Here is a 19,264-nt window from a genome sequence, read left to right as displayed (position 1 = left end):
TAAATCCATTTTCTTTTTGAGTGCAAACAGATCTAAAAATCTGTTTTCGCTTTGTCATTATGGGGTATTGTGTGTAGATTGCTGAGGAATTGTTGTTATTTAGTCAATTTTAGAATAAGGCTGTAACTTAACAAAATGTGGAAAAAGTCAAGGGGTSTGAATAGTTTCCAAAGGCACTGTATTTTGCACTATTTAGGTTTCACTCTTTGATGAGGAGATGTTTTATGTGACAGTAGCTAGGTTTCCATCCAATAGGCGACARATTTTCATGCGAATATTCTAGAATCCGCAATAGGAAAATATGCATATTTTCCCACCAGTGGTATGTTTCCACCAAATGGACTTGTTGTGGATAAAAATCTGCGCATGATGACGTAGTGCACACAATGTACTTTTGAGCCTAAGTTTTCATGTACCGAATAAAAATATAAAGTTCCATCACACTTTCAACTAGTTTGTCAGTTAAACTATTGTGTTAAAAGCAAATGTGCCTACTCTGGTCTTGGCACCTGCGCTCTAGCCAACAGCTCGCAGACACAGTGCGGGTAGGCTGTGCAGGCTGGTTGTCTAGTCTACATGATGATATTATTATGAATAAGAGCGAGAATATTTTTATTTGCCAAACAGTGTCACATCTGCTCCTGCCACACCCCCTCGTGGTCATCCGGTGTCTGCTTGACCTGCAGCCATTCCCCCAGTACACTCTCTCTCTTTCCCCCTCCCTTTCTGTTTGTGTGTGATTGTGTGTTTGGAGACAGGTGTGCTGGAGTCAGAGCAGATCCCTACCAGCTGCAACTCATTCCATTATCAAGACCTTTACAAATACTCAGTTCTGCCACTTCCACTCTGCCAGATTGTAATCTCTGCTCAGTCAGTTTATGCTTCTAGCCATTATTATTATTCAAGATCCTGTTACCCTGCTGTACCTGTTTCCCTGCTTGACGCTGTTTATCCTCTCACTGCAGTTTTGCCGCCCTGATTCTGTCTCCTGTCTCCTGTTCCACATCTCACCACTCTGCTACCCTATTCTGAACTCACCACACCACCACTCCCTTTGATTCCCCTCCGGACCTGTTTACCCTGTTCCAACCCAGCACACTCCAACCTCAGCCTCCACATCTGGTTTCCTACAACTCATCCAAGCTTCCCCGGATCTGTACTCCATATCTCCCTGTGTTACAATAAATACCTTGGTTCATTCATCTCTGTTTCCTCGTCTGAGTCTGCTCTTGGGTTCCCCTGTGCTGCTCTGCTTAACAAATAGCAGTTAAGCATCGCTCATCATGTCACCAGAATAGGACCCTCTATATTTATTGGAAAGCAGCAACAAGCTCATCACCGTGCACTTTCAACACCCTGAGAAGTTCACCATAARTTATTTAATCTGTAGCCTAATAAACTGCAGTCGTAGTGGGACGACCACATACCATCTCATCGCCTGACTCCAAATTGACTTCGATATGATGGTTATTATATATATATATTTGCACATAAAAACATTTCACGCATAATTCATTTTACAGACACAAAAAGACCCCACCATGTCAAACAAAATAATTAGGCCATTAGGCTAATTACACCAAAACTTCCTGTTTCCATCAAAGTTCTTGTGACTTYTTTTAARACATCTCGCATAAAAACTMGATGGAAWRGTGGTTTGTGAAGGCTTCTTGTTTTAAAGTGTAAGATAAGGCTTGTTTTTAGTGTGAAACAGCTGGCAGAGCTTTTAAATCTATGGGTATTAAATAGTTTATGACCACATACATGTCTGYGTGACTGGGGAATATATGTGCATTCTGGCAGAAACCCGTTTTTGATTTTAAACCAAGTGCTGCTTTATTTACAAAGTGATGAAAGAAATATACTCTAATTTCTCCAGGTACATTTTGGAGAGTAACGTTGGCAAAGCAGTTGTAGAAGGGTWTGTCAATGAATGTCGTCGACACTAGACACTTAAATAACAAGGAATCATATGACAAAATATAGTGCAAGCCAGGAATATATCTGTTTGCAATAATAATTAACAAGTATTTTCCGAAAATCGAGGTAGAGAAAAGCACACACTGCTTCAATTATACAATTTTTACACAGATTACAACAGAACAGAGTTGTTGTGAATAAACCAAGTTGATGCAGAGTTCATAAAAGTTTTGACCATATCCTGCTATGAAGGAGAGCAGAAGTAGCAACACCTGCTGCTTCAGGCATTAGCGATGAAGACTTTGATGGGTGGACTCATTCCTTGTTGGGAGAACCTCATCAGCACAATGAGTGCCTTTCCTTAATGGGTCATAGTTGAACAAATTGATAACAAATCAGTAGGGAAAATCTGTCTGTTTCGTGTAGCCAACCAACTCTTTGTGTATGTTGTGAAAACTCAACTTGGAGAAAATGTTTAAGATCTGTCATCACCCGCTGGGCACAGACGTCAATTCAACGTCTACTCCACGTTGGTTCAACGTCATTTAATTAGAATGACGTGGAAAAAATGTTGATTCAACCAGTGTGTGCCCAGTGGGCACCTTCTACATGTTTTACACGTATGTGCCTAAGTGTGCTAGGGTGAAGTTAAGTATGACCCACTGTGCTGCTGAGCTATGTCAAACTGACTATGCACAACATTCTGCTCTTCCATGGATAATGCATAGCATGTTAGACAGATGTGAGCTTCAAGCAGACTGAACAATGAATGCAAAATGAAGTGATGAGGGTTCCTGTMGATTTTGTAAATGGGCATTTCTCAGAGATGTATGTAGCTAGTTCCAGAACATTCTCCAACTCTAACCATTAGGTCTACTTGTTGTACCACCTCTCTAACATCTTCCCCATTAAATCACGTCCAATCACAGGCTTGTTATCCCTACCACCCTCAAGTGCTTTGTGGTAACATTACAAGATTAACTTTTGTTTGTTAGCCTTCATTCACATTACGATTTATATTCCAAAGGAATATATCATCTTGGCCATGTACTGTGTGTGTTTCCCCTGGGTCTGTGTGGCTGTCCATTGGGTTGACTTTGCAGAGATAGATGTGTTCAATGGCATGTCTGAAAATAAACTGACAATGGATGCTTTCTGTTTTGCAGTGTTTTTGTTGGTGAACATTTAACACTTGCCTGCCTCCAAAAAATAAAAGATTCACATGTACCTATACAGACCACTTTCAATTGTTCACCATCATCACCTACTAGACCACGGACAAGTTGAACTGGAAACAGTTACATAGATACAGATTCAGCGACCTTCACTGGTTTAAGTCAATAGCCAATGGCACCCCTTGCGCAAGCATTAATTTAGCAAATATCATTGTGCAGAAATCCATTTGCAGCCCATGCTTTTAATGACCTAGAATTATCGCCAGGGTCCGCATGTGATTTCCCAAGTCAATGCATTATCTTCCTGACATGAATATGAAGTCAGGACTGAATTGTAGCATATGCACAAAGCCAGTGTCAACTTGAATAGGCCGTCAAATACGGTCTYTGGTTTTGTGTCCCAAAATAGAATGACTGAGTGAGTCAGACAGACACAGGCCTAAGTGATGGCCTTGTCTCTGTGCCTCTACAGCGGGTTAGAGAGGTATTAACAGTCTGTCTGTGTCTTTATCTACAGCTACAGGTCACAGGTCATCCCTCTGAGCCTCTATTATACAATCACAAAGAGTAGCAGCCAGTAGTCTTTACAATGAGGACAGGATTATAAATTCCTTGGATGCTTCTGGGACCCCAAACTCCCCTCCTCCTTGTCATTGTCCTCTTCCTCCTACACCTTAAGGGCCTCGTGCACACCTACGGCGGACAGGCGTCGGTTGATGTTGCGGTAGCGGCATCGCAGCAGATCCTTGTAGGTGGAGCGCAGGTCCCGGTTAAAGAAGGCGTAGATGAAGGGGTTCATGAGGGAGTTGGCGTAGCCCAGCCAGAGGAGGAATCTCTCCAGCCAGATGGGCACACAGCTGCACTCCACTCCGCAGATGAAGGGCCTGGCCGTGGACAGGATGAAGAAGGGCAGCCAGCAGATGGAGAACACGCCCACGATCACCCCCAGTGTGGTGGCAGCCTTCTGCTCCCTCTTGAAGATGGAGATGTTGCGGCGCTCGCGGGTCAGCAGACGGGACAGCACCGCACACTCCTCGGCCACGCCCTGCGGCTTCAGGCCCTGCATCCTCAGTGCCTCGCTTGCCACCGTCTCCAGCCGCTCGCGCCGGGTGAAGTCGGTGAAGCGGTGCTTGAGGCCGCTCTTGCGGGCGGCCCTGAAAATCTTGTAGTACATGAAGAGCATGACGAGCATAGGGATGTAGAAGGCCACAGCCGTGGAGTAGATGGTGTAACCAAAGTCCTGGCTGATGAGGCACACGCCGCCCGCGTGGACGTTCTTGGCCCAGCCGCAGAAGGGTGGCAGGGTGATGGAGGCGGACACCAGCCACACCCCCAGGATCATCTTGGCCATCAGCTGGCCGTTCTGCCTGGCTGGGTATGTGAGGGGGCGGGTGATCCCCAGATACCTGAGAGAGAAGAAACAAATAATTTAGCCAGATAAACTTTATTATCCCATTTAGAAATGCAAGCAGGCTACATACAATGCAAAACATAAAGACACTGGGGCAGCAGGATAAGGAGTACTATACTCTGAAATTAGTACAATGAATCTCCTACCTGTTTTTGCAATTGTTTGAGTCCTCTATCCTCTATCCTCTGCTTGTTTTACATAGTTTTGTCCCATCTGAGAAAACACTACAGCACTGCTTGCTCATTACCTTGAGTAACAAAAGAGCAGCCTCCTGCCCTAAATACATCAAGGCTGCTCGTAGTCTTAGCCTTGTACAGTACATCAAAGAGTTTATTATTAATTTCAAAGAAAAAAACACTCTCTTTAATGTGATGGTCAAGTGTAAGCCCCATCATCTTTTTAAGAGCCATTGACTCCTACCCTTCTGTAAAGAGGCTTAAAGGAATCTACAGAACTACTGTTCCGGACATAAGAGCAGCTCCTGGGGTACAATGTACTGACAACACTGTACTGACTTTAGGGAATTAAAATGTATAGTATAGTGTACTGTACTATACGACAGCAATAAGTTAACGCACGACAGGCTGTGCATTATCGGGGAATGGCTTAAAACAAATCCCAGCGGATCACGGTTGTAAAAGGCTTTGGCCAGTGGTGTAAAGTACTTAAGTAAAAATACTTTAAAGTACTACTTAAGTAGTTTTTTAGGGTATCTGTACTTTACTTTCCTATTTATGTCTTTGATGACTTTTACTTTTACTTCACTACATTCCTGAAGAAATAATGTAGTTTTTACTCCATACATTTTCCCTGACACCAAAAAGTACTCGTTACGTTTTGAATGCTTAGCAGGACAGGAAAAGTGTCTAATTCATGCACTTACAGATAAAATCCCTGGTCATCCCTACTGCATCTGATCTGGCAGACTCATTAAACACACATGCTTTGTTTGTAAATGATGTCTGAGTGTTGGAGTGTGCCCCTGGCTATCTGTAAGTGTTAAAAACAAGAAGATCACACCGTCTGGTTTGCTTAATATAAGGAATTTGAAATGATTTATACTTTCACTTTTGATACTTAGATATATTTTAGCAATTACATTTACTTTTGATACTTAAGTATATTTAAAACCAAATACTTTTTTTTCTTTTACTCAAGTAGGATTTTACTGGGTGACTTTCACTTTTACTTGAGTCTTTTTCTATTAAGGTATCTTTACTTTTACTCAAGTATCACAATTGGGTACTTTTTCCACCACTGGCTTCGGAAAATCCTTTTTTGTGACCATAACTTCTAAAATGTGATGTTTCGTGAACAATTATCCTTCGCACAAACCAGAGGGGTGCAATATCTGAGCGTTAGGTTACAGACCGGTTATCTACTCTCAATAGACAGTAGTGATTGACATTGACTGAGAATGGACTCCATGTTTCTTAGAAGTCTTCCAAACAAGAAGGAAAGAGACAGCAACACCCAATATGGTTGTGTGTGTCATAACTTGGTTACACAACGCCACAGTCATGCCACCACCACTCCACTCACTCCCCCACCTCAACTCTGACTAATGCAAAAAAAGAAAACATTGGTCTTAAACTCTCTCTCTCAGTCAGTCCCAGTGCATGTACACAGCTGTGGGAAGACTGAATGGGTTTTTAATATATCCGGGGGTAGGCCATGTTAAATGGATACATGAAGTAGGCCACAGTATAACAGGATAGATATACAGTTGAAGTAGGAAGTTTACATACTCTTAGGTTGGAGTCATTAAAACTTGTTTTTCAACCACTCCACACATTTCTTGTTAACAAACTATAGTTTTGGGAAGTCGGTTAGGACATCCTACTTTGTGCATGACACAAGTAATTTTTCCAACAATTGTTTACAGACAGATTATTTCACTTATAATTCACTGTATCACAATTCCAGTGGGTCAGAAGTTTACATACACTAAGTTGACTGTGCCTTTAAACAGCTTGGGAAATTCCAGAAAATTATAGCTTTAGAGGCGTCTGATAGGCTAATTGACATAATTTGAATCAATTGGAGGTGTATCTGTGGATGTATTTCAAGGCCTACCTTCAAACGCAGTGCCTCTTTGCTTGACATCATGGGAAAATCAAAAGAAATCAGCCAAGACCTCAGAAAAAAAAGTTGTAGACCTCCACAAGTCTGGTTCATCCTTGGGAACAATTTCCAAACACCTGAGGGTGCCACGTTCATCTGTACAAACAATAGTACGCAAGTATAAACACCATGGGACCATGCAGCTTTCATACCGCTCAGGAAGGAGACGCGTTCTGTTTCCTAGAGATAAATGTACTTCGGTGCGAAAAGTGTAAATCAATCCCAGAACAACAGCAAAGGGCCTTGTGAAGATGCTGGAGGAAACAGGCACAAAAGTATCTATATACACAGTAAAATGAGTTCTATATCGACATAACCTGAAAGCCTGCTCAGGAAGGAAGAAGCCACTGCTCCAAAACCAACATAAAAAAGCCAGACTATGGTTTGCAACTGCACATGGGGACAAAGATCGTACTTTTTTGAGAAATGTCCTCTGGTCTGATGAAACAAAAATAGAACTGTTTGGCCATAATGACCATCGTTATGTTTGGAGGAAAAAGGGGGAAGCTTGCAAGCCGCAGAACACCATCCCAATTGTGAAGCACGGGGGTGGCAGCATAATGCTGTGAGGGTGCTTTGCTGCAGGAGGGACTAGTGCACTTCACAAAATAGATGGCTTCATGAGGAAGGGAAAATTCTGTGAATATATTGAAGCAACATCTCAAGACATCAGTCAGGAAGTTAAAGCTTGGTCGCAAATGGGTCTTCCAAATGGACAATGACCCCAAGCATACTTCCAACGTTGTGGCAAAATGGCTTAAGGACAACAAAGTCAAGGTATTGGAGTGGCCATCACAAAGCCCTGACCTCAATCCCATTGAAAATTTGTGGGCAGAACTGAAAAAGTGTGTGCGAGCAAGGAGGCCTACAAACCTGACTCAGTTACACCAGCTCTGTCAGGAGGAATGGGCCAAAATTCCCCCAACTTATTGTGGGAAGCTTGTGGGAGGCTACCCAAAATGTTTGACCCAAGTTAAACAATTTAAAGGCAATGCTGCCAAATACTAATTGAGTGTATGTAAACTTCTGACCCACTGGGAATGTGATGAAAGAAATAAAAGATGAAATAAATCATTCTCTCTACTATTATTCTGACATTTCACATTCTTAAAATAAAGTGGTGATCCTAACTGACCTAAGTGAGGGAATTGTTACTAGGATTAAACGTCAGGAATTGTGAAAAACTGAGTTTAAATTTATTTGGCTATGGTGTATGTAAACCTCCGACTTAAACTGTACTACGTTATCCTCTGAGGAAATTCACAAAAAAACATGATGGCTGCCACGGTAATGCCTCTCTCTGCGCCATAAATGTTTTATTAAACAAGATGAAAATCTGTGGGAAAAGTAGAACACATGAGTGATTCTGTATCAGTACCTCATACTGCTTGGCCTTTCCATGATAATGGACGTTTTAGGAACCACTCGTAATTTGGACACTAATATCGCCATCTTTGCCACTATAGAATTAGACTGATTTACATATGCTGGAATGCAAGTATTTTATACTTTTGTCAGTCAAACTCCTTGATATAGTGACTCATGAAACATATGTAGCAGACATGAGTCAGTCATGGTCACGTGATGAGGTAGCCCCGCCTGTGAACTTCAACACCTGTGTCTGCCTTCAGCCCAAGAGGCAATATCCTCTTGATCTAACAGTCTAAGATGTTGGTTGTTCCCGTGGGTGATCCGGGTTCATATCCCACGTGTAACACAATCTCAAGCTTTCTGTTTTAGGGAAAGGAAAGATACCTAGTCAGTTGTACAACTGAATGCCTTCAACTGAAATGTGTCTTCCACATTTAACCCAACCCCTCTGCATCAGAGAGGTGCGGGGGTCTGCCATAATCGACATCCATGTCTTCGGCACCCGGGGAACAGTGGGTTAACTGCCTTGCTCAGGGGCAGAACTACAGATTTGTATCTTCTCAGATCAGGGATTCAATCCAGCAATCTTGGCTACCTGCTTTTACATGACCTGAATGTTTTTTGTAAATCGAGATTTGCTATCCCAACATGCATTTCCAGTGTCACCACAAAAACACACATGAGGGAAACAGTCCAGTCCAACATCAAGGTGATCATGAATGTGTCAACACAGATGTCTATCTATTAGTTATTATCACCTCCCCAGAATACACAAAGTGGAAACAGGTGAATCATACTGGTTGCAACCTATTCCCTTCACAGTGCACTACTTTTGAACATAGCCCTATGGGCCCTGATTAAAAATAGTGCACTTTATAGGTAATAGGGTGCGATTCGGGATGCACACCCTGATAGAATGTCACCACTTATCACTGAGGAAGATAGAGACAGAAGAGGGACAGCTCTTATCAAATGAAGTTGAGCTCTTCTTTTTTTATTGCTTTTTTTTGCAGATGGATTAGGGCCTATCCACAGTTGTTGTGTTCCTGAGCCCTAGGGGATTACAATGCCCTAGACAAACAGAGTGGCTGAGCTAATGGAGAGTTCCATTACTTCTGCTAGGCTAGTGAAGCACAGTAAAGTGGAACTATTTTCTACACACATGCAGAATGGAAGGGCCTGGATGCACATCATGGTTGTAGTGGCTGTCACTCACCTCCAGGAGCCAGGAGCACCACTCAAGCCTTTTATGTCTGAGATAGGAAACATGGTGAAATATTTAACTGGGCTGGAGTGGCTCATTTGGAATGGCTTCCCTCTTTAAAAAGCAGCGCACTAAAAWAGGAATATAGTCGGCTGGAAAGTGTCTTTCTAAGAATAAGAGTAGAATTCTGTAACTTTCTAATAAATTGGGTTTATCTTAAAGGGAGGATTTCAGTGTCAACAAAATAATTGGATTGAGTTTTTCAAATGGCGTTCTGCTTTAGTAAAACTATCAGATGTCATGTGCATCTGCAACAACCACGTCCTATATTTGTACAGATGAGAGAGCAGTGGATTTGAACGAAACGCAKATGTGCAGCCAGGGCTGATGCTAATCTGAAAAGAAGTCAATTTTTCTCAGAACGCGGTAACTGTCATGTTGCTGTTTTTCCTTCAACGTTCAGTACATTTGCTGCTTGCTTCATGGTTCGTTTGCTAAATATAAAGAAAATGTCAGTGCCATGGACAAACTTGAATGCACAGAAAAACAGCAACTTCAGCACATCTTCATACTGAATAGCTCTGTATTAAAGTATGCTGCCATTGCTTTACAAGTCCTCCTACATTTCATTGACAACACTACCTTGTTGCAGATCTCAAGAGAAAGAGGTTGACTTCTAACATCTCTCACAATTGTGCCTGTATAATGACATCAGGGACGTAATAACTCCTATCTTAGGTTAMCAAAAAAGAGAAAGGCCTTTTTAATTGGGCTTTCTCCCATTAACGCCTGCCCCTCTTAYTATGTGTATGGACACTTGACTGACCCTGGCTGTCTAGCCCATCGCTGGCCAGGTCAAGGTTAAAATTAGTGAGCGGAGAGGTCAGTTAGGAGCAGTAAGTGCCCATATAAACTGGCCTCGTCTCTTACACACTGGCTGAGTCACCCCTGGATGGTTTTATCTATTTATTTTTTCAAATACTTTGAGAATTTGATTGAGACTGCAGATTGAGAGAATGATCAAGAGCCAGATGGGTGGTGTTGGGACCCTTCTGTGACGATTCCATTGGTTCCAATAGGCAATGTTCAATCAAGCACAGATGAAGTATTTTTAAATAAATAAATACTACACATGTGCTTCGGCTTCCATACCATTGTTCCCTACCCTGTGACACTATTGGATTCCTTGAAAAACTCCGTAATGGAAAATGTATATGAACATCTGTACTGTGCTCTGTCTAGCCCCACCCTTYACAACCSTGATTTCTAAACAGTGACCAGGTCCACATTTATTCTAGGGAAAGCACTGCATTGATGACAGCCTGTTTAACATTGGAGCTCATAATGGTAACCAGTGAAGAGCTGTGGTGCAACTCACTCTTAACTTATTTTATGACCATGTGTGTTGACATTTTTTTACTTTTACCTTGCAGGTGCTGAAACATGGGAGAATCCCGCCTTAAGGATAATATCATCTGTAGACCTAATATTTGTCTGACCTGTGCCTCCTCGACTCTTTCCACTTTACAAGTGGAGGATGTTTGAGCAGTAACCCTTGCCCCTGAAACCTCTTGAGCACATAATATTCTGAAATGTTAGATTTTCTCTCTTCTGTTATGTCTCTCTTGCTTCCTTCGTCACACCAACCAGCCGGTTCAGTGGCTGGTACTGTGTATTGGTCAATAAAACGTTGATGTTTTATGGCCCAGTGGATCATTACAGGCCTCAGAAACCACCTGCACCACTGGAGTTTATAGAGTTTCCCACAGATAAAGATAATAGCCGGCTATTACTGTCAAAACGATAAATGGCTAATGGGCACACTAATACAGTGCACAGCTGGTCTGTCACTTTACATATGAGAGCAGGTGTGTATGTCAACTTTAATGATAGTGTGTGTGTATGAGTTTGTGATTAGATAATAAGCTCTATCGTTTCCTCTGGATATTGCGGGTAATTATACCTAAAAAACAATTATAGAACCGAACTCCTTTAGTGAGGGTCCTAAAACGGTTACTCAAATATTCATGAATGTGTCAACTCTTTTCTCAGTATCATACAACGACACATCTATCGATGGAAGCTGAATATGTATGCTTTAACTAGTCCATCGCTTCAATCCAATCATGGTGGTCCATGCTTGCTTTACCCTTTATTCTGTGTAATCTACATCGTACTGTTAATTACGCAATGCGCTACAGTTYAYMTCGGAAGTTTACATGCACCTTAGCCAAATACATTTAAACTCAGTTTCACAATTCCTGGCATTTAATCCTAGTAAAAATTCCCTGTCTTAGGGCAGTTAGGATCACCACTTTACTTTAAGAATGTGTATATACTGTATATACAGTTGAAGTCGGAAGTTTACATACTCTTAGGTTGGAGTCATTAAAACTCGTTTTTCAACCACTCTACAAACTTCTTAGTTAACAAAACTATAGTTTTGGCGCAAGTCGCGTTTTTATGTAGGACATTCGACTTTGCTGCATTGACACGCAAGTAATTTTTCCAACACATTGTTTAACAGACAGATTATTTCATATAATTCACTGCTATACAATTCCAGGGGTCAGAAGTTTCAACACTAAGTTGACTGTGCCTTTTAAACAGCTGGAGAAAATTCGCAGAAGAATGAGTTCATGAGCTTATGAGCGTCTGATAGGCAATTGACATATTTGAGTCATTGGAGGTGTACTCTGGGGATTATTTCAAGCCTACCTGCAAACTCAGTGCCTCTTTGCTTGGACATCATGGGAAAATCAAAAGAAAATCAGCCAAACCACAAAAAATGTCTGTATTTAGACCACCACAAGTCTGGTTTTCATCCTTGGGAAGCAATTCAAAATGCCTGAAGTTCCACTCATCTGTACAACAATAGTACCAGTATAAACACACCATGGGGACCATGCAGCCTTCACGTCAGGAAGGAGACGCGTTCTGTTCCTAGAGATGAAAGTGCTCTTGGTGCGAAACAGTTGTAAATCAATCCCAGCAAACAAGCAAAGGCCTGTTGAAGAGCGTGGAGGAAACAGGCACCAAAAGATTTATATCAGCAGTAAAAGATCTATATCCCATAACTTGAAAGCCCGTCAGAAGGAAGAAGCCACTGCTCCGAAACCCATAAAAAACCCAGACATACTGGTTTGCACTGCGTACATGGGGACAAGATCTAGCTTTTTGGAGAAATGTCACCTCATGTCATGATAAACAACAAAATTAGAACATGTTTGGCCCATAATGACATCGATTATGTTGTGGAGGAAAAGGGGGAGCTTGCAAGCCGTAAGACACCATCCAAACCTGTGAAGCTGGGGGGGCAGGCATATGTGTGAGGGTGCTCTTGTGTGCTGGGAGGGACTGTGGCACTCACAAAATAGATGCTCATGAGGAAGGATAGATTCTAGTGATATCATTGAAGCAACATCTCAACGACATCAGTCAGTGAAGTTAAAGCTTGGTCGCAAAATGGGTCTCCAAATGGACAATGACCCCAACAGCACTCCGAAGCGTGTGGGCAAAATGGGCTCGAAGGACAACAAAGTCAAGGGATTGGAGTGGCCATCACAAAGCCCTGACCTCAATCCTATAGAAATGTGGGCAGAACTGAAAAAGCTGTGTGCGAGCAAGGAGGCCTACAAACCTGACTCAGTTTACACCAGCTCTGTTCAGGGAGGTCCAAATTCCCAACTTATTGTGGAAGCTTGTGCAGGCTACTCAAAACGTTTGACCCAAGGGTAAAACAATTTAAATGCAATGCTACCAAATACTATTTGAGTGTATGTAAACTTCTGACCCACTGGGACTGTGATGAAAGAAATAAAAGCTGAAATAAATKATTCTCTACTATTATTCTGACATTTCACATTCTTAAAATAAAGTGGTGATCCTAACTGACCTAAGATAGGGAATTTTTACTAGGATTAAATGTCAGGAATTGTGAAAAACTTAGTTTAAATGTAATTTGGCTAAGGTGTATGTAAACTTCCGAATTCAACTGTAGCTGTGTCAAATGGAACCTCTTAATGGAATGGGATCTGCATTGCAACCTCTAAGGGGGACCATAAACACTTTTACTAAAACCCTGACAGCACTTTGCAGGTAAAACATCGTAAAAATACAGTGAAAGAGAGAGAGAGAGAGACAGAGAGAGAAAAAGAGAGAGAGAGACAGAGAGACAGAGAGGGTGAGAGACACAGAGAGAGAGAGAGAGAGAGAGAGAGAGACAGAGAGAGAGAGAGACAGAGAGAGACAGAGAGGGTGAGAGAAACAGAGAGAGAAAGAGAGAGAGAGAGACAGAGAGAGACAGAGAGGGTGAGAGACACACAGAGAYAAAGAGAGGGAGAATTAAGATTTCCTTCAAAGAACTGTAAGACGGAGGCATCAGTTTTTCAAAACAGCCTGATCGTGATAACATGTTTTATAGAACAGCAGAAAAGTCATCTTACAGTGTAAAGTTATGCTTTTCCCCCTCCTGTGTCCTTCACACAGCATTCTAAATATCTGCTCAGACTCTGTACATGTCTCTCTCTCTGTACTTTTGACATTTATGGGAAACGTCTCGAGCTAGATAGCTAGGCTATAGTTGGAAAGATAAGATACTTTGGTTATATTACAGTATGTGAAAGCCTTCCCTGGAGTATATATATCAATATATCTACTGCCCTAAATTCAGCAAACAGAGAGTGATAAGTGACTAAGACATAAGGTTTTATCAATGTAGACCAACAATGTTACAGTGTTTTTCGTGGTGACATTCATGTTCCTACAAGGAAACAAACTTTTACTGGCAGAGGTAGACATTGGTAAGTCTTTGTTTTACTCAGAATAATCCACTTGCGTCTACTGTATGTAGTTTTACCTTTGTTGATGCAAACACCAAATATTACTGAACGATTAGTGCAAAAAATAAAGATTAAATATATATATACATCTTAACATGGATATTAATTTCATTCATTTTATCAAGAAGTAAAGGCAACTGTCTTACCGTATTTCCTACATTAGCAATGAATACATCTCCCCAATAGAGAGAAGGAAGCTAAATGTAATGTAATCTAACTTGAAACCAGATACTGACATGCATCAGAAATGACAGATTCGGGGGATAATCTATGTTTCTGTTTTGTTTGTGTGTCCACTGTTCTATACAGAATAATATAGTAGGAAACTACAACAGAACTCTCAACTATATCTCAATATTACCCATTACCAGTGTCACGGCCGTCAAAGAGAGGAGACCAAGGCGCAGTGAGGGATGCGTACATACTTCTTCATTTAATGAACGAACACTAAACAAACTAACAAAATAACAAACGAACCGTGACGCTATACAAAAATGAGTGCTGACAGGCAACAACACATAGACAACTACCCACAAATACAGGTGGGAAAAGGCAACCTAAGTATGGTTCTCAATCAGAGACAACGATAGAGAACCACACCCGGCCAAACCCACAGAAATTCAAATCATAGAAAAAGGAACATAGAATGCCCACCCAAATCACACACAAAATAGAGACATAAAAAGCTCTCTACGGTCAGGGTGTGACAACCAGGGACATTTTACAGTGAAAAACAATATTGTTTATCTCTTCAAACACATTTGGTGTAGCTTATGCTCATATCTTTTTCATTATCTTTACAAGTTGGGACAAGTTTTAATATTGCCAGGAATTGTTATCTCTATGCTTTATATTATCCTCGTAGATAAACTCCTGAAGTGTACCTTTTCAGGTGAGCAAACACAAAGTGTACTCTCACACAGTAAACATAGATTGTGGCAGGCATCTATGGATAACATATAACAGATCTGCTTTCATACTACATATGTAAATATAAAGTAGCATTGATGGATTGTTTGAGGATTCCTAAAAAACGTAGCTAGGTTATTCTACATTAAGTGAAAGGGTTTTTATTTCTAGAAATGTTTCCACTCTGCAATGGCTTATTGTAAACTACTACGTGGGTGTCAAAGTACTGACAGTCTATTCCAGCATGAAATAAGTAGCCTATTTGTTAATTGAGAGAAGATTACCTTTGCTGCCCTTGCCTTTACTCATTTTAAAAGCTAAAAGAAAAACTGGTTGCATCTGTGATTCACAGGAAATTTACAACATCATAATGGTACTTTATGTTCTCTCCCTGTGTCCGTGATGAGGGAAGCAGGAAAACGTGGTCATATTGCAGCAACATCATAATTCTAAATGATGAGTTTTGGAATTGAGAGTGAATACTCTCACCGAATATGTGGAAGTGTAATGTGTAAGGTAGATACATGTCCGCACACACACACACACCGAATATTCACTGCCAATCAAAATTTGTGTGGAAGACTGTTAACCAACATGACAAATCTACATGTCCACAGGGATGTACTGAAACAGTGCATGCGGACAGTATTCAGACCCCTTGACTTTTTCCACATTTTGTCACATTACAGCCATATTCTAAAATTGATTAAATAAATAAAAAATCCTAAGCAATCTACACACAATACCCCATAATGACAAAGCAAAAACAGGTTTTAGACATTTTTGCAAATTTTTAAAACAGAAATACCTTATTTACATAAGTATTCAGACCCATTGCTATGAGACTCGAAATTGAGCTCAGGTGCATCCTGTTTCCATTGATCATCCTTGAGATGTTTCTAGCAACTTCATTGGAGTCCACCTGTGGTAAATTCCATTGATTGGACAGGATTTGGAAAGGCACACACCTGTCTATAGTTGACAGTGCATGTCAGAGCAAAAACCAAGCCATGAGGCGAAGAATTGTCCGTAGAGCTCCGAGACAGGATTGTGTCGAGGCACAGATCTGGGGAAGGTACCAAAACATTTCGCCAGCATTGAAGGTCCTCAAGAACACAGTGCCTCCATCATTCTTAAATGGATTGTCTAAGATTCCTCCCAATGTTTCCCCAACTCATAAAACATTTTAGAAAAAGGCTCAGTGCCTTATCCTCGCAAGATGAGGTATTGAAAGGTATTGAAAAAAGGGGTGTCAATCATTTTGACCCCTACCTTTGAGAAAATACGAATGAATTTTTTAACAAAATCACTTTCTTTGAGCAATTGTATTAGAATAAAATAATAGAATATCCCCCCAAAAAATTGCATACAACATAGCTCAGTATTTTAATTATTTACTGTGTCTTATGGTCTAAGATCCCTCCCAATGTGTTCCCCAACTCTAAAACATTTTAGAAAAAGCCTCGTCCAAGTACCGTTATCCTCGCAAGATGAGGTATTGAAAGGTATTGAAAAAAGGGGTGTCAATCATTTTGACCCATTCCTTTTGAGAATTTTTTTCTTTTACAAAATCACTTTCTTTGAGCAATTGTATTCGAATAAAATAATAGAATTAGCCCCATCACCCCAAATTGCATAGAATATAGCTCAGTATTTGAATTATTTGTTTTATATAGTAATTTTTGCTCATCTTTATTAAGGGTGTCAATAATTTCAGACTCGATTGTATATACAAATACCCAGAACACTATCTACTGTATATAATCTGTTCCATCAATGGGATACCCATGATCCTGCTCTGTGTAAAATGTTTTGCTTTTGTTCATCCCAGATGAATAATGCACCACAGCCAAACACGCAACATGATTTATTCCAAACTCCCTTCGCCATTAAGACCCAGTTGATCTTTCCCCCCTGCCCGCTCACTCAGATTATATGTGGATGTCACTGCCATGTTATATGCACAGCAAAGAAGCAGGTCTCGATCTCCTGGAGGTTTATAGCTTATCCATCCTGTCTATTCCCACCGTGCAAAATGTGCACATTATTCACACTATCAGCCCAATGATCCCTCACTGCAATCGTTACATTAACACCTTGCCTGAGGAAGTTTCTTCTGGGAAGTTTTCCATGTCCCTGTTCCATCACTGTGCCTACTCTCTCTACGTATGAAGCTTGCCTGGAAAGGTTTCAAGTTCTCTCTGATTAGTTTTTGTCTGACAGAGTAGCTACTGTAGCAAAGTAAAACAAGACGAAATAGGACCAAGAGGTGGGTCTGGTGAAAATCCATATCGGTCCAATGAACCAGTCTGTGCCTGTACTAAAATCAATATAAGGTATACAGTATATACTGTGTATGTTTGGAAAAAATATCTAGTACARTTATTCCAATGCATTCACCCCACTGCAACAAAGAGTGTTTAGACTGGAGCTAAAGGTCGAAACCATCAAAGTTTTTAAAAACAAAACAAAGACTGTCTTATATTGAGGCCAGTGAGCAGAGATGATATTAACTGTAAGGGAGATGACGTGAGGCAAATGTCTTCAATTCCCTATGAGTCAGCTGGCCAGACAGCTTATTGGAGTTCTATGATAACTGAGACCCAAGTAAACGACCGAGGCAACTTCTGACCTCACAGAGTCAATATTGTAGAGGAGGGAATGTATTAAGTAGGAAGATGTATTAAGTAGGAGGACAAACGATGTAGTCTAGGCACCTGGGCAGTGTTATTCTCCTTTCTGCTATCGTATTGACCAAGTCCCAAGGGAACTCTTCTCTCTCACAGATCGTTATGATGGATTGGTACTGTAGCTCTATAACAATGTGTTTTGGTAATTCATGGCTATGGGATTTAAACAGACAGTACTTTATTCCCAATGATGACATTATAGGACTGTCACATTGAACAGACACCATTGACCGATTTTTCGTCTTTTCTATTTTTGTCAAATGCCCAACAAGGGGGAGGGCAGTTCTGAGGCACGGCTATTATTGTGCATGAATGTTTCCATGAATAAAGCACCGAGCAAACTGAATTATTAATTCACGTTTTGACAAATTCCAGTACGTCGGACGAACTCCAACTTCCCATTGTTTGGAAAACACTGTTTGCAGCCTGCTAGGCATAACTTCCCAATGGGAAAGGTGTATAGAGGACTGAATACATCACTGCTATACACCGATGGACTTGATGAAAAAGCACTGATGAAAAAAACATATTAAAGGATTACATGAGAAGTAGCATGCCTCTCCAAGTACACATTAACTTAGATCTGACCGTACTACTATAGCTTTAGAGAAGATCCTCTCTCCTCAGCCGTGTTTCTCCTCTCCTACATATTTCAGAGCAGGCAGGGCACTGCGTCTGTGGAGAGGTGGAGGAAGGAGGGAGGGAGGATGCCACTGAGTGTGTATCCTCCTTGGTGTCACTCTGTATTACTTGTGCAACCGTCATCCAGGTCAACTCATCTGTGGTGGTGGCCGGGTGCTACTGTGCTGTGGTGGGTAGATATTCATTCTGCACCAAATAACTACACAGACACCCATACACTCAGACCTCCCCTGGGTTGAACGTATTCACTGGCAACAAAACAACAATCAAAGGTAGAGGGGGGACTATCCTGTGTACTGTACTGGTATGTTCAACAGTTTTACAGAATTGGCACTGGCTCACATGCAATAATTAAAGGTAGCAAAAGGGGGACTATATACAGTACATTCCACGCAGGATTGTCATGTCAGGCTATGGGCTTACACAGGTGCTTACTGCCCCCGGTATGAACTCTGTCAAAGCACCCATCTGGTTCTGGGTAAATTGGGCAGAATGTAAGGGCCAAAACAATCTGTCACAATGGAGGGGAATCACATCAGGACTTGACATTCATATAATTTTGTCACACCGGGCCAGTACCAAGTGAAAACTACTGGCCTGGGCCAAGATCACAGGAAAGCAAGTTATGCACCCAGAATTTCAATCGTGGGTGATTTCATGTTTCATTTTCCGTCTGGGCAAGTACCTTTATATTATGGCCAACCATAAAATCTGATATTTACACTGATTGTTTGGAAAACTAAAATGAAACCATCCCCAACTCAATGAGGACATATAGCCTTCACATATGAAACAGTTTCAAATGTAACCTTCCTCTCCAGAAGTGAGCCCAATAACATATTGATGAAAAGCAATATCTTTAGGGCCTATACACATAGACACGGGAAGTAAGGGAGCAGAGGGTGCTGCAGCACCCCCTGATAAATCGTAATATATAAAAACATCCTTTTTAATTGGTGAACTCATCTATTTTTTTT

General features: G+C 41.1%; 1 protein-coding gene across 1 annotated transcript in view; it reads right to left on the bottom strand.

The window, feature by feature from the left end:
* Positions 1-1,835: 1,835 nt before the first annotated feature.
* The window catches only part of LOC111974355 (5-hydroxytryptamine receptor 7-like), a 32,821-nt gene continuing 15,392 nt past the window's right edge, over positions 1,836-19,264 (bottom strand). The window contains exon 2 of the mRNA XM_070447082.1: positions 1,836-4,501. Coding sequence (XP_070303183.1) covers positions 3,763-4,501 — 739 coding nt within the window. The 3' untranslated portion in view covers positions 1,836-3,762. The remainder of the gene's footprint in view (positions 4,502-19,264) is intronic.

Source organism: Salvelinus sp. IW2-2015, linkage group LG15 (assembly GCF_002910315.2).
Source record: "Salvelinus sp. IW2-2015 linkage group LG15, ASM291031v2, whole genome shotgun sequence".
Lineage (NCBI taxonomy): Eukaryota > Metazoa > Chordata > Actinopteri > Salmoniformes > Salmonidae > Salvelinus > Salvelinus sp. IW2-2015.
Note: the sequence above shows the minus strand (reverse complement) of the source record. Positions and strands in the feature narration are given on the sequence as shown.